At 40.6% G+C, this 16,016-nt stretch overlaps 1 protein-coding gene across 5 annotated transcripts in view; it reads left to right on the top strand.

Annotated features, from left to right (window-relative positions):
* The window catches only part of L3MBTL3 (L3MBTL histone methyl-lysine binding protein 3), a 107,088-nt gene that overhangs the window by 15,911 nt on the left and 75,161 nt on the right, over nucleotides 1-16,016 (top strand). For all 5 annotated transcript variants that reach the window (XM_085847177.1, XM_085847178.1, XM_085847176.1 and 2 more), the window contains 3 exons: nucleotides 847-970; nucleotides 1,569-1,650; nucleotides 13,379-13,470. In XM_085847177.1, the coding sequence (XP_085703303.1) occupies nucleotides 847-970; nucleotides 1,569-1,650; nucleotides 13,379-13,470 (298 nt within the window). The remainder of the gene's footprint in view (nucleotides 1-846; nucleotides 971-1,568; nucleotides 1,651-13,378; nucleotides 13,471-16,016) is intronic.

Here is a 16,016-nt window from a genome sequence, read left to right as displayed (position 1 = left end):
AGCGTTCCAGAAGCTACTGTATGTTGCAATGGCCACATGAGTTACCTTTTGATCAGACGTGAAGCCCTGTGGTTGCACTAACTTTGTTCAACTTCAAGTGAAACTGTATGATTGTTTTCACACTTTGAACTGTGATGTGAAATTATTCTGCAATTCACATGTAGCAACCCGGCGATTCTCTAAAATGAGCTGTTCATCATGTTTAGCGATCTCCTATAAGTCACAGCAATTGTTTGTATGTGGGAACGCTCAAGATTGTTTCCTATTTCACAAGCACTTTTGAATTTGCTGCACCATTCAAACACAACTACATTAAATACTTGCATCGCAATACCACATTGTGCAGACAGTCTGCTGTGGATTTAGATTGGTTTGTTCTCCTACACAAGGAACTTGATGATAGCCATCTGCTCCATAGGACATGTGACTGCATTTGCTGCCATCTTGGTTATACCGAGAATACTCTGACCAGCGTTGATGCTACTTCCTGTATGGCCTGCTCAGAATAGACAATATTATTGTACAAAATCTCAGCATTGAGCTTTTATTTGTACATGTTCTACATATGAAGTCCACGTGAACCTTCAACTACCCTTGCAGTTGAATTAATGACTTGCTACGCAGAAACGTTGTGCCACGAGGGTAAATTCATAAAGAGAGGGTCCACCACTGACTTGTTCAAACACATGGTGTGTAAACTACAATTTTCATTTTTTTGTAATCGTAGACATTGGGTTTATTATTATGAAGAGGAAGCTTTCCTGATTTCTTTCATACGACACGATTGCTTGTGTTTGCATGACACGGGACCTCACCTTTCAATCCAACTGTTGTTTGGTCTTGCAGGCTGTCCTCGCAAGCCACGGGAGAGGCACGGTTGGGAAGCGACTGTCAGCGGAAGCGAAGCAGGAAGTTAAATTTGAATGCGCGTGTAGATCCTGACCAACCCGCTAATGGCAGCGACCGAGAGGTATGATCATCAATGTGGCCGTTAAATGATTGCTCGGTAAGTTGTGCTCTGTGATGGTTGGTTACCTTTTATGAGCTGAAGAAAGGGTTGTGCTCTTTTAATTTATTTTTTTTTCTCAGATGCTCACTCAAAACATGCATTTTAAGAAGTCTGGGAATTAGTGACATGATTGCATTGTCCTCTCCATGGTCTGCTTCTTCACACAATCCATTGCAGAAACGAATCTGATAAATAGTGCTTTGATGTCAGCAGGGGTTGTTGCATGCTGAAGTCTACATTCTTACCAAGTGAATGTTAATCTGACTGTCTCATCTATACTCATTTGGACATGAGAAGAAAAGAACAAACCACACTCTGCACTTTGCAGAAACGAAAACAAAAGGGTAATTTTTTTTTACGAAACTCCAACCCCATTGGGGATCAAACGGAGACCAGATGGGTAGCTAAATGTTTGGTGCATCTAACAAACTGAACTGTACTGCTCCCATTTGTGATCTTATAAATTCCACAACATTTCTTCATCGTCATCCTGTTCATTTGCCATTAGGGTTATTTTACTGAGTTGTGTCTTCTTCTCCCCCCCCCCCACTCCCCTTAGGAAAAGAAAGGAGACTTGAAAATAAAACTGAAAGTTCCCAGTCCAACAGAACTTTCCATTAAATTGAGACGCAACTCAGAAGGTGAGAGGAAAAGGTGGATGATTTATAGAAGTGTGACAGGTAGCAAAGGCCCAACAATCTTTGTCACACTTGCTGAAATGTATTCTCAAATAATAATACTGTATATATGGTTTGAAAGGTGTATGTTTGTGTATTGTTTGTTACTTGCAAAATCGAAGATTTTTCAAGTATATTGGTCAGTCGATTTTGTTTGTCTGTTGGGTGGTCTCTAGACTACCGTTATTCTCAGGTTTTCCATCTGTCTGTATGTATGTAATGGACAGCTCTGGAGGCCAGAGGAGTCAACCGATTATGATGAAATTTGACTGGTAGGTTCATACCAGGATCTAGTTGTATGCTTTTGAGCACCGTTGCTATGGATGCCACCGTTGCCGAGCAACGGGACTTTGAAATTTTTGAAAAAATCCGAAAAAAAAATTTTTGAAAATCAAAAATCTGCTTCCGTGCTTTTATGCGCACTATAATCAACCTCTTTATCAAAAAATTTCAGCCCGATCCGTCAAAAACTGTATGACTACTCTGCAATTATATAGCGACCACCCATGTCGCCTACCAGCTTGTTGGCTGGTCGCTCGAGTACCCTTATTCTCAGGTTTTCCGTATGTTTGTATGTCCATCTGTCTGTTTGTTTGTATGTAATGAACAGCTCTGGAGGCCAGAGGAGTCAACTGATTTTGATGAAACTTGACTGGTAGGTTCATATTGGATTCGCTATATATGCAAGATATCCCTTATTGTCGGGTTTTCCGTGTGTGTGTGTGTGTGTGTGTGTGTGTGTGTGTGTGTGTGTGTGTGTGTGTGTGTGTGTGTGTGTGTGTGTGTGTGTGTGTGTGTGTGTGTGTGTCTGTCTGCAACGCGAGGCTCCACAGCACGAACCAGCGAACCGATTTCGATGAAACTTTGCCAACAGGTGGAATATATACTGGGAATGTGCGCGTTTGAATTTCGTTGTCTAGCAACCACCCGTTGCTGTGCAGCGGCCGAAAAACCGCGTACAGTATTTTCAATACTTGTCCTTCAGTTTTGAATGTAGAGAAACGAGACTTCGGAATTAAACACAGAGATATTTAGAAAATTTTACTCGAGCCGATTTTTGATTGAGGTTTTATTTTTCAAATGGTAGTCCTTCAAAAATCGGGTGTCTATTTACCGTCATTTAAGATGTGTATACAGTGTTTGTAAGGAACTACACCGTCGTTCCACCTTCGATCTCTCCTCGATCCAAACGTTATTGACCAAAGTGAAAAGGATCCAAAATAAATGGAATCACCGGCATTTCTGTCTTTGTGGATTTCTAATAATATGTTTATTTATTTACTGAAAACGATTCCACGACCCACACACCACCTTCAGTTATTTATTTATTTACCGAAAACAATTCCACGATCCACACACCACCTCCAATTATTTATTTATTTACTGTAAACGATTCCACGACCCACACACCACCTCCAATTATTTATTTATTTACCGAAAACAATTCCACGACCGACACACCACCTTCAATTATTTATTTATTTACCGAAAACAATTCCACGACCCACACACCACCTCCAATTATTTATTTATTTACCGAAAACAATTCCACGATCCACACACCGCCTCCAATTATTTATTTATTTACCGAAAACAATTCCACGACCCACACACCGCCTCTAATTATTCATTTATTTCCCGAAAACAATTCCACAACCCACACTCCGCCTCCAATTATTTATTTATTTACCGAAAACAATTCCACGACCCACACACTGCCTCCAATTATTTATTTATTTACCGAAAACAATTCCACGACCCACACACCGCCTCCAATTATTTATTTATTTACTGAAAACGATTCCATGACCCACACTCCGCCTCCAATTATTTATTTATTTACCGAAAACAATTCCACGACCCACACACCGCCTCCAATTATTTATTTATTTACTGAAAACGATTCCATGACCCACACTCCGCCTCCAATTAGTTATTTATTTTCCGTAAACGATTCCACGATCCACACACCACCTCCAATTATTTATTTATTTACCGAAAACGATTCCACGACCCACTCACCACCTCCAATTATTTATTATTTAAAGTGGGAGTGGCGTTGGAAAGTGGGCGTGGCTTATGAAAAATATTGTGTGGCTCAGGAGGTGTGGTCAAACAAGAGCATTGAGAGAAGTTTATCGGGTTTTCCGTGTGTGTGTGTGTGTGCGTGCGTGCGTGCGTGCGTGCGTGCGTGCGTGCGTGCGTGCGCGCGCGCGTGCGTGCGTGCAACACGAGGCTCCACAGCACAAACCAGCAAACAGATTATTTTTCAAATGGTAGTCCTTCAAAAATAGGGTGTCTATTTACCGTCATTTTTATGAGGAATGCCAGTTGGCAAAATATGCAATAGGAAAAATCTTGCCAGGCAGAGGAACAATTGTATGTGAACCAATAAGTCTTGGCAATGAATCTTTGTCGGTGGATCGGTCAGAATGAAAAGCATCGTATCCAGCGCTTCGAACCTAGCGAATCCCTCGTCGCCTACCGGCTTGTCTGTCTGTTTGTCTGTCTGTCAACCGCCTACAGGTCACAGTTTTAAACCGATCTTCATGAAACTTCACCACAGGGTCGAGTTTGTCATAAGCAAGGAGCCTGTTGTTTTTGAGGTCAAAAGATCAAAAGGTCAACATAGGCCAAAGGTCAACAAATTTGTTGAATTCCTGAAATCCTCCATTTCCATCCGATTGACTCGGAATTTGAAAAGGATTTTCATATCAGCTTGCTGAATTCAGCCCCCAATTGTTTTTGAGGTCAACCTCAGCCAAATGGTCAACATAGGCCAAAGGTCAACAACTTAGATGAGATTTCTAAAATCCTCAATTTTCATCCAATTGACTTGAAATTTGAAGAGGATTTGCATATCAGGTTACTGAATTCAACCACCAATTATTTGAGGTTAGCATAAGCAAAAAGGTGAAAAATGGCCGAATTTCTAAAATTGTCAATTTTCATCCAATTGACTTGAAATTTGAAGAGGAGTTGCATATTTTGTCAATCAATTCAACCACCAATTATTTTTGAGGTCAAATTTGTTTCATGGATTTTGCAAGTATCGTGCTCCGCACGATGTTTTGTTCTTGTTTGTGTATTTGTTACCTCCACCAGCGAACGTGGGCGGAGGTTATGTTTTCACCCCTGTCTGTCTGGTTGGCTGTATGTCTGCGAGCAGGATATGTCGAAAAATTATGGACGAATTTGGACGAAATTTGGTGGATAGGTTGGGTGTGTTACAAGGATGGATCAATTCGATTTTTATGAAGATGCGGATCTGGATTTTTACGTGATTCTTCACCACTGAGAGATGGGGCCAAAACATTATATAGTATGATAATTCAAAAAGTTGTGGACGCATTATAACAAAACTTGGTGGATGAGTTGGGTAGGTGACATGATCAAGCTGATTATATTTTGGTTCTGGTCTGGATGCAGATCAGAGCTATCAGTGGGCTACAAAATGTTAATTGTTTATCCTGGCTGAGGTATGCACTCCATCGAGTGCCATTCTTGTATGTTTGTGTGTTTCTTTTGGCTTATATGCACTCCTGAACTGCTGGACGGAATGAGTTTAAAACGGATGGTTGTACTCATTGTGTGCTCGAGAAGGTTTTAGGCAGTTAAAAAAGCAAAATTGATACCCTGTGATGTGGTTCACGTTGGAAGGAAGACCCCGATACTCTATGTAAATCATCATATCATGCTACCTGGGAGGAGTAGGGTCATGAAGCATGATCGATCCCCTTGGCCCCTGTTGGCCTGACTCGATTGGCCTGTTGTTGGTATCCCCAGTTGGCCTGACCATACCTCTCCATTTTGTACATAATTCCTGAAAATCCTTGAGAGCACTCACTTCCTGAAAATTCTGAGGGCCATATAACCACTCAAATGTGACCTTCTACAAATTGCATACGTATCTGGACATGACAGAAGTGTGGAAATGAACCCCTTCATAAGGACGGGTTCTTTACTAGTACTGAGAAACATCCTTGGGCATCTAGTGTGTGTGTCTGTGTGTTCATCCTTCTGTCTAGTCGTGTGTCCAAGCCATAACTTTTTGCGCTTTTGTCATCAAATTTTTAGGAAACCTTTATTACGAGAATATGAGAAAATATTAAATTATTGGGTCGAAATGTGAAAGGGCAAAGTCTTAGTAACTATAAGCACCCCTTATTATGTGGCCGCAGCATGTCAAGGGCGAGACCACAGGTTTTCTTTGCCTTTGAGACCAGTTCCGGAATGTGGTTGCTTGAGGAAAAGCACAATAACATGGAGGCCCCTCCTTGTAAACTTTATTTCTCGGCAGGGAAAACGATCAAAGTGTTCAGGGCTTCTTCCATAATCCCAGCTGATACTAATAATGATAACGAAAATGGTGCATAATTATAGCTCGTCGAGTATAATAATGATAGCGCATTCTTAAATCACTTCTGTGTTTATTTATTTATTTTCCATTGAGCTTCAGTGTGTCTGTCCAGGCCATAACTTTTTCTTTTTTGTACTATCTGAGCTTTTGTCATAAATCAAATCTTCAACAAACCTTTATTATGTGAATATTGAGAAGGCAGATGAATGAAATGTACAAATATATTTATACACCACCCGTCGCTTCGCTGATGGGAATACCGAGAGGCAGGGCCGGATTTAGGGGAGGACCAACGGGACATTTGTCCAGGGCCCAAACTCCAGGGGGCCCACAAAAAAAATGAATGATAAGATAGATAGATTTATTTATTTATAAAGCTGGTGTTATTTGTTCCCTTGTCATCTCAAAGTTAGCAAAGATGGGAGACAGGAATTCAAGGTCTAATATAAATAATCCAACGTTTTATTAAAAAAACTAACACCAGACAAGCAATAAGTGACATACCACATGAATCACATGACCTTTTATGGGAAGATCGTAAGCGGAATCATACGTCAAAATGACGCAATCACGCAACCGCGAACGACGTATAATTTTTTAAATACAGTTTAGAAGCTGGTTCCGTGAAATAAACATTGTCGGAAATCCGCCATTTTGCTTGCTCGTCTGCGCAGGCATCACGTGATGCATTGTTTTGCGGTCCACGCAAGCGTTATAACTTTCTTTTTAAATGTCAGTTTTTCACATGATTTGCTTTGGTTCCCTGTAGAGCACCTCGCGAATCCTCCGAAAATATAGACACAGATCTGGCAGACACTATGGATAGGCAGTCCCTCTGGGAGACGGGATGAGGGCGTCAAACAGTGAATACATAAAATCATATCGCTCAATGAAGATGGTTAATTTTGGCACATTCCTAAATCTTTTGTTTACTCAATATAATCCTCCAAACAGTACAAAAAGATAAGTTTGATGCTGTGGATATTTCACATTTTCTTGTGGATGTATGGAGAGAACATAGCCTTGCTTGCTTAAAGTAAAAAGGTATTTCGGCTTAGTTATAAGACTCGTTATTTCTTTAAATTATCAGATTTCACAACAGATTTCGACACTTATTTAGTCCGGACGATATCCGATCCTCAAAACCGAAATAATATTTCAATAATACACTTGAATTAGTCTTTGAGAGTAGATTGTGGAAAATCGTATCATTTAATGCATGAAATCACTCCAAGCTCCTAATTTGAAAACTATGGCACTTACACAAGCGATGTATACAGCGATTGGTAGCACTGATTAGCAGGCATTTGATAAATTGTGAGGAAAGTGAAATACGTATTTTATCTTTCAGTAATCGTTGTGGCCTGTTCCAAGTCAAGGCATGGTTGAGCAGGCCAAAAAAACATAACAGCCTCAGACCCCAGTTAGGTAACCCAGGATACGCCTTAAGACCCTAGAAAGCGAGGCGGTCGTGGAGCACCTGATAAAAGATACAATTAAGGAAGGCCATTAATTATCTTAAAAAGTGGTGTTTTAATTAATCTAAACGGGAAACGCCCACTTTTTAGTCATTAACTTCCTTGGAGTTTCCTTTGTATGCATGCAAAGTTTCATGCTGCTAGGTTTTATGGTTTTGGAGTTATGGAGCAGACACAAACGCACACACGCACACACTCTGACATTTATTTGTATCGATTTTCAGCTGTTTTTGTCAAGTTTAGTTCAATTACAAAGCACACCTGGATGGTCTTTGCATTTTGGGATACTTTCTCGTTATTATTACTGGCTGTTTACCCACCTTAATATGGGTGGGGGTATAAAAATGTGAATTTGAAGATTAGTTCAACTTATTTGTTGAATTCTAAGATTGTATTGTGTGTTGGTGATAATATTTTGAAACGTTTGGAGATTTTTGAGTACATTTAGCATTGACATAATATATGCAAAGAAAACTAGATTGGCACTCGGTAGGGTGCTTACCTCCGCCAAGCTGATTACTTTACATTTTGTATCCCACTGACAGGCCGGATCTGGATTCGGACCTGAACTAAAATTTAATCGGCTTGTTCTCGTCACCTATCCAACTCATCCACCAAGTTTGAGATATCCTGCTATATTTGGTTTTTGGCCCATCTCTTATTGGTGAAAAATCACTTTTAAAATTCTCGGATTCAGATGTTCACCAAAATCTTATCATTTTTTTTTTCCTTCTCACATACCCAAGCTCTCCACCAAATTCCGTCTGAATCTGTCCACAACCTTTTGTGATATTCTGTTCACAAGAAGACGTACAGATAGGGGTGAGAACATATCCTCCATCCACCTTCGGTGGCGGAGGTAATGAAACCTTTGGGTGGGATTTAAAGATTAAATTAATGAATTTGTCTTCATTCATTCTCCCAAAAATTGAAGACATATTTGACAGGGATTTTTGAGGCAGTTGTTTTTGGCTGCCATCCCATGCCCTCTTGCCGAGGAGCATAGTAGAACTTGTTAATCAAGCAAGCAAGCAAACTCGGTTATATACAGAGTGGCTCAAGAAAATGTATACAGACTTTATACATCAAAAACTATATTCTCGTCTTTCTGCACTTCCTTTTGGATAACAGCTGATTGATGATGTGCAATCATTACATTATCACATGTTTACTTGCACCATCTGTTAGGTATTAGTAACACTCACAATCTCCCTCTCTTTGTCTGTATACATTTTATTGAGACACCGTGTATATATAACTATTGTAATTAGGGTACCCAATCAGGACTGGGTAACCTATTGTTTTTCTTCTGTTTATTTCTTATTTCTTTATTATTTCCTTAAGGCCCGGTCACACCTTGACGTTTTAGCCAACGTATGCCGATTTTTGAATTTTTTTTCTAAAACACTGGCACACGTTGAATACGTTATGGGTAAGTTTTGATAACATTGAGAGCACGCTGAAAAACACTGCCATACGTCGTTGTACGTTGGCTTTAAACGTTGTACTTTTTGGTTGTCCTCAAATTTTTTCATGCTTGAAATTTCACGACGTATGCCGGCGTATGACTCACACGTTCCGCTACGCTGGCCACAAGTTGTATGCACGGTCTGCGATCGTTGACAGACGTCAACACATGCTACTTGTAAGTTAATCATAAGTTGAGACACGCCGAGGTAATGTTTGGCGTACCCAAAACTTATTTCTAACCTATGATTAACGTGTTGTTGGCACGTTACACGATCGTTGCCACACATCGACAGACGTTACTTTTAAGTTACTCATAGGCTGAAAGACGTCGGTATAATGGATCGTCCTTGCGTCAGCGTCCACAGCCACGGCCAGGACACTTATTTGCAGCATTCTTCAAACTTTTCTTCGGCATGACGAGGATGTTCACACTTCGATGTCTAGCTTGGCTATGATTCCAATTGTCCATCGGCAGCGTCTATTTAAAATAGTCGAGTTTGAGCGTTTTAACACGTTCAGAAGAAACGCTTCAAATTTCCAAACCCCTGTGTCAAAAAACAAAGGCGAGTGACAGCAATTTAAATCGTTCATTGTAAACAATGAAAATAGCTGAGTGGTACCGTTTAAAAGTCGTTGAGTGGAAAAAAAAATCCAATTGTTGAGCGCAAGTGTCTACTTTCAATAGTGGGGTTTGAGCGATTTGGCACGTTCAATAGAAACGATTAAAATTTCCGAGCGCCAGCGTCAAAAAACAAAGGCGAGTGACAGCAATTTAAATCGTTCATTGTAAACAATGAAAAGAGCTGAGTGGTACCGTTTAAAAGTCGTTGAGTGTAAAAAAAAATCCAATTGTTGAGCGCAAGCATCTACTTTCAATAGTGGAGATGCAGCCATTTAAATCGTTGAGTGGCAGCCTATGAATAGCAAACCCTATGTCACCGGCAAAGATAAACTGCCGCACGATATGGATAAGTTAGGCTATCGTTGGGCATAGTTTGTGAACGCCGGCTTCACGATAATTATTCGTTGTTATATCGTATCTATAAGTAATCAAAGCGCTCTATGCACATTATTAGTTCATTGTGCATTTGTCCAACCCGTTATGAATAGACCTAAATCGTAAAAACAAGCTATAGCTCATTGTTGAAAAAGCCCCATAAAAAATTAGCCGCGAAGAACTTCGAACAATGGTGAAAAGATGTCTCCTACCCGTGGACACGCGGACGCAAGGACGATTCATCATAACCCACACCCTCCCCCTCACACTCACCTACTACTGCCAACATGAACAAACTACTACTGATACTGATACTGATACTGTTACTGCTGACATGGACATCGACTCAAAAAGGACTCGAAAACACTGTTGGGTTCCCCTTTTATGAGCAGCATTTTATATACCAATTCCCAAAACCGCTGGGAACACGTCTTTATATGGCAGTTGTAAGCTAGAAACACGTTCATTTATTTATTTTTGTCGACCGGAAGACGTCATTGGAATACGTCTACATACGTCGATGTATGTTGGGACTACGTAAAGAATTGGTTCAAAGCACGTCAAACATAAGTTATAAATAAGTTTCGCGTAAAAAAGACATTACCGCGACGTGTTTCGACTTATGAGTAGCTTATAAGTAGCCTTTGTGGACGTGTGTAAGCGTCCACATATCGTGTGTAAAACTTATCCCCATCGCATGCGGAACGTGTGTCATACGCAGAGTACGTCGTAAAATTTTGAACATGTTTAAAATTTCTTGACGTACTCTACTTACTACGACGTATGATAGCGTACTTTAGCGTTCTACTCACGTATACCAAACTTACTCATACCGTATTTGACGTGCCCCAACGTTTTAGACACATTTTTCTTAGGTCGGCATACGCTGGCAAGATCGCCAAGGTGTGACCGCGATGTTGACACTTCCATTTCTACGGCAGTTATGATTCGAATCGTTGTGCGTCAGCCTTTTAATAGGCTACGTCACGACATCGTCGGCGATGCGTGCAACGCGCTATGCCTAAGTTAGACTATCATTGGGCATCGGTTGTGTAGGCCGACAACAGGTTCAGCATTCGTTGGTTTAAGTTATCTATAACACAACGAAACGTTCTGTGTCCATTACCAATGCGTTATACATAAGACCAAGTCGCTATGAATACGTCCGAATCTTTAAAAAAAAAACATCAAAAGTTCAACGTCAGCCAGCGTTTTACATACATTTTAATACGTTGCCATCGCTGGCTAAAACGTCAAGGTGTGACCGGGCCTTTATTCTTTTTCCGCCGGCAATTTGCGAGTTCTTTCGCTTTAAAAACCATTTTCTCAGGAACACGAAGTCCGATCAACACGAAATTTTCACCATGGTATGTATCTTTTTTGATAGCAAACTTAATTGATAATTGTGACGTCATAGGTCACGTGGTACGGGCGCCATCTTGAAAAAAACGATAAACTTTGGACCTCTGTATCTCTGAAACCGTGCAATGGAAAAAAATTTCGCTTCATACATTTTGATGAACTCCACATCAGGAACACGGGTGATTTTTCATGACGTCATCAGTGAAGTGTATCCCGGTGAAAATTCGTCAAGTAGAACGCTGCATCAGAAAAATCTGAAATTTATTGAGCCTCATCTACACAAAAATTCACTGTAGAAAAAACATATTATGATGTCATAGGTGACTTGGTTCGGCAGCCATCTTGTTTTGAATTTTTTTTTTTCATCTTCTTCTCCAGAACGGCTGGACAGATTGAGGCGAAACTTTACACACACATTCCCTATGACGTCCTTTTTCAAGTTTGTTATTTTCTTATTGATAGGTCACATGGTTTGGTGGCCATATTGAATTTACCTGAAAACCTTCAAACATCTTCTTCTCCAGAACATCTGGTCAGATCAAGGGGAAACTTCACAAATGTATTTTTCTTCGGTAGGGGATATAAGTTTGTTAATAAATAATTGATAGGTCACATGGTTTGGCAGCCATGTTGGATTTAAGAAAATATTAAATAATGTTTTCTCTGGAACTACTAAACCCATCGAAGCAACAATTTGCATCCATCATCTACCTATACGTCTACATACTTGTTAAAAATTATGACATCACAAGTCACATGGTTTGGTGGCCATCTTTGATAGAAAAACGCACTTTATCCGATTAACACAAAACTTCAGACACCTATTCCCCTACAGGATTTGAAACGGAATGTAAATTTATGATGTCATAGGTCACATGGATCGTCAGCCATCTTGGATTTAAAATTAATAAATTTTAAAAATCTTCTTCTCCAGAACAGCTGGACAGATTGAGGCAAAAATTCACACACACTTTCCCCAAGACATCCTTTCACAAGTTTGTTAATTTCTAATTGATAGGTCACATGGTTTGGTGGCCATATTGAATTTACCCTGAAACCTTCAAACATCTCCTTCTCCAGAACAGCGTAGTGAATATGTTTGTTAATTTCTAATTGATAGGTCACATGGTTTGGCAGCCATGTTGGATTGAAGGATAAATATTAATTAATGTTTACTCTGGAACCGCTGCTTCTATATATGCGAAACTTCACAATTATAATTTAGCCGACATGTGAAACGTGGGTTTAAAATTTCAACCCGATCAGCCACGCGGTTTGGCAGCCAGAATTATTTAATTATATGAATCTGAGAACTTTTAGATTTTTGTTTTTTTTCCAGAAGGCTCACTTGGCTGCACCTGAATGCATTGTGAGGGTACACGAATAGCAATTCAATTGATACCGACAATGTCCCCAGGAAAAAGGGCTAACTGCGTACGTAATTATGAGATTGAACACTTTGTGCTACCCAGTTCGTGACTCGTCTGTCCTGCGCTGTATCGAAACAGGGGTGTATTTGTATCACTATGAAATAATGTTTTCTCTGGAACCACTTATCCTATCGAAGCGAAACTTTGCAACTATCATCTGCAGAAAGTCTCACGTTGTATCAAAGGCAAACAAACGTCTGGGTACCCAGTCATCACTGCCAGCAGTTATAAAGCGGCAGTTCTAGTTGTTATTGCTTTTCTTATTAAATTGTATGCATTTAAATGTGAGATTGGAGTTATTAAATAAATGCCTATTGTCAGGAATCGAAAACAGTGCATTGCATTTCGTCATATGGATGATAAATCAGAAATTCATGAAAAATGACACCAGCTTTAGTTCAAAAGAAAACAATATTGTGGAGTTTTTTCCTTCCTCATATCCCTGCTATAAAAGTGCATATTTAAAATATTGAATTTGCATTTTGCAGGTTTTGCCCAATGCCCGAAAAAATATTTGGTGTTGTTGTCCAGATTCCTTGGGCAATCGGCGGGCCTTAGTGTCTGGGCATTGGCACGTGTGTGTTTTATTCCACAGGATCGCACTCATGCCGGCGGAAAGCGTGGTCTTGGTCTTCATACCTTGATGAGGAAAAAGCGATCGCTGCTCCATCTAAGCTTTTTAAAGAGGTCAGATATATAGCACTGTGCTTGTGTATAAAACTGTAGGTTGAAAGTTTATCTTGTCATTGCAGCATTTGATTTGGCCAATAAAGAAATACAAATTGGTGCGATAATCAGTTGTTTCGACACCTCACTCTCTCTTGTCTCTGTGCACCATGTTCTATACAGATCGGCAGTTCTGCTGAAGCAGTTTCTTTGGCTAGGGTTGCAATCCCAGATGGGTCACGACTGCGACGCAGCATACTCGACTGTGTGTGTGGGGTACCAACGATATCATGAAGGACACCGTAGAATCGTTAACATCCACCAGCTAATGCTGGCAGATGGGGCACCCAGCTTAACATCTATCCGAGAAATGGTGCACACATGTTGATGTCTCATCCTGCATGCAAAAATCCAGGATGACAGTTTATAGCTGGGCCTAGATTCAAATCCAGGCTCGACTAGATATCTGAGAGGGGAGTGTGCATACCTCTACCTCTAGTCAGGGCCAGATTTACGCAAGGGTGGCCGGTGCACAAGTCCTTGGGCCTTCGCCACCCAACACGTTCCTCGGGGCCTGTACCACCCAAGGGCTCATCCAGGATTATTGTCATGATATATCGTATTTTTGCATGCCTTACTTAGCCAGCCGAAAATGAACAAGCAAGCAGCAGTCTCGTCTTGTTAATTATTCTTGTTGTTGTGCATTATAGCTTATTAACCCTATATTAACCATTGTCACAAATTTGCTACAAATTTGGCCATTCAACGGGTATTTGACAAGTCTAGTTGGAAATTGTTCCACTAATCTCGTCCACGTTCACTTGTTCAAGGGATTTTTACTTTCTGTGTCGGTGGAATCCGATAGCAAGAACATATAAAGCAATGCTTCTTGTTTTGTTACTTATAGTTCCATGACTCAAATTGAATCAAGTGTAGCTTGGAAGTTGTAACATTATTACAACATCCTTTTGACCGGCTAAATGTACACTTTTCCAATCTTCATTTGTGTCTGGAATCTATTGGTGGTAATAAAAGGCCGCAAAAACACTCCTCAAATTATGTATTTTATCCAATAATTTGACTCGTGGAGCCTGCAATGTTCTTCAGGCAACTATGCAGACAGATAATTGAACAGGGGTGCTGAGATATAAGAGTTTGGGGTTCCATCGGTGAAAAAGGTTCAAAACCGCTGCTTTTAGTTCATCGTTGGTGGCAGAAAGGGCCACCATCATCCGTGTGTGCCCTGGGGCCTCCACGACCATAAATCCAGTGCTGCATCTAGTCGAGCCCATCTTTACAGCCCACATTTAACTGCCTATTTGTTTTTTTCCCCTCAAAAGGTGTTACATTCAGTGAAAGCCTCAGAATATTTGCTATCATACAGCTTGATGCTGGTTTTAACATCCAGGCTTCCTCATTTCTCCTCTACCAGAGCTTCAGCCAGCTATATGAACACCAGCTTCTCTCATTATAAATACCCAGTCTTCATTCGCATATTTAAGCCATTTGTGATGGGCCCTGGTATTGATAAATCTGTCCTGGGTTGCGTCTCTCTTGAGCCCAAGCGGATGTTGTAACATCATTCCTGATGTACACAGACATCCATATGTTTGACGTGTTGTTAAAAACATCCTATGGATGCAGGTAATGGCAGACAAAACGGAGGGCAAGCCAAGCGAGACAGGCTCAAAAGTACGCAATAGCGAATGCTTGTTAACGGTGTATCAGCACTGATGGTGATGTTATACATTCCCCAGCCGGCCCTAGAAGGTACCAGAGTTAAACCTGAACGGTATTTTCATGATTGAGCGAAGTTAGATCCACAAATTCAGGACAATGGAGATGCAACCAGTGCCTGTCCCGAACGGCTCAAACCTGCTAATGGAGATTAGGTACAAGTTAGCCATACCCTGGTGATATTTTTATCGAACATGCCTTATTTCATTGACCAAGGGATACTATCGCTGGTGTGTTTTGCTTGTCTGTATTTCGTTTTTATCCCCCGCCGCGTGGTGGAGGGGGATATTGTTGTCACCCGGGTCGTCCGTCCGGCTGTCCGTCCGTCCGTCTGGCTGGCTGGCTGGGCGTCAACATTTATAGCGAATGCAGTAAGCTTCATACTTAACGCGTGCACATGAGAGAATAGGAAACAACAACAACAACACAATACGCCTGACGATTTCGAATCCGTGTCATTAGCTATGACCTTTTGCTTCCGGTTGTTTTTAAATGCTGTGCGGTGTATAAACACGATTGGGTTTTATTTATATCTTGTGAATATTACTTAACGCGTGCACATGAGAGAATAGGAAACAACAACAACACAATACCATGGCAATTTTGAATCCGTGTCATTGCCTATGACTCTTTTGCTTCCATTTTTTTTTTGGTTTCTGGTTTTTTTTTTGTTTCCGGTTTTTGTCATGGGGAATGATGCATGCCGGGAGATAAAGGCATCGTCGGAGACATGAAATACCCAAATAATATCAGACATCGTGTGTATTTCCTCCACTGATTTTAATAAAGATATCTTCCGCATCATCAAAAAATAATTTTTAATCGTGATT

Source organism: Eptatretus burgeri, chromosome 11, assembly GCF_056783735.1.
Source record: "Eptatretus burgeri isolate ZD-2024b chromosome 11, Ebu_testis_v1, whole genome shotgun sequence".
NCBI lineage: Eukaryota > Metazoa > Chordata > Myxini > Myxiniformes > Myxinidae > Eptatretus > Eptatretus burgeri.
This window is presented reverse-complemented; position numbering and strand designations above follow the sequence as displayed.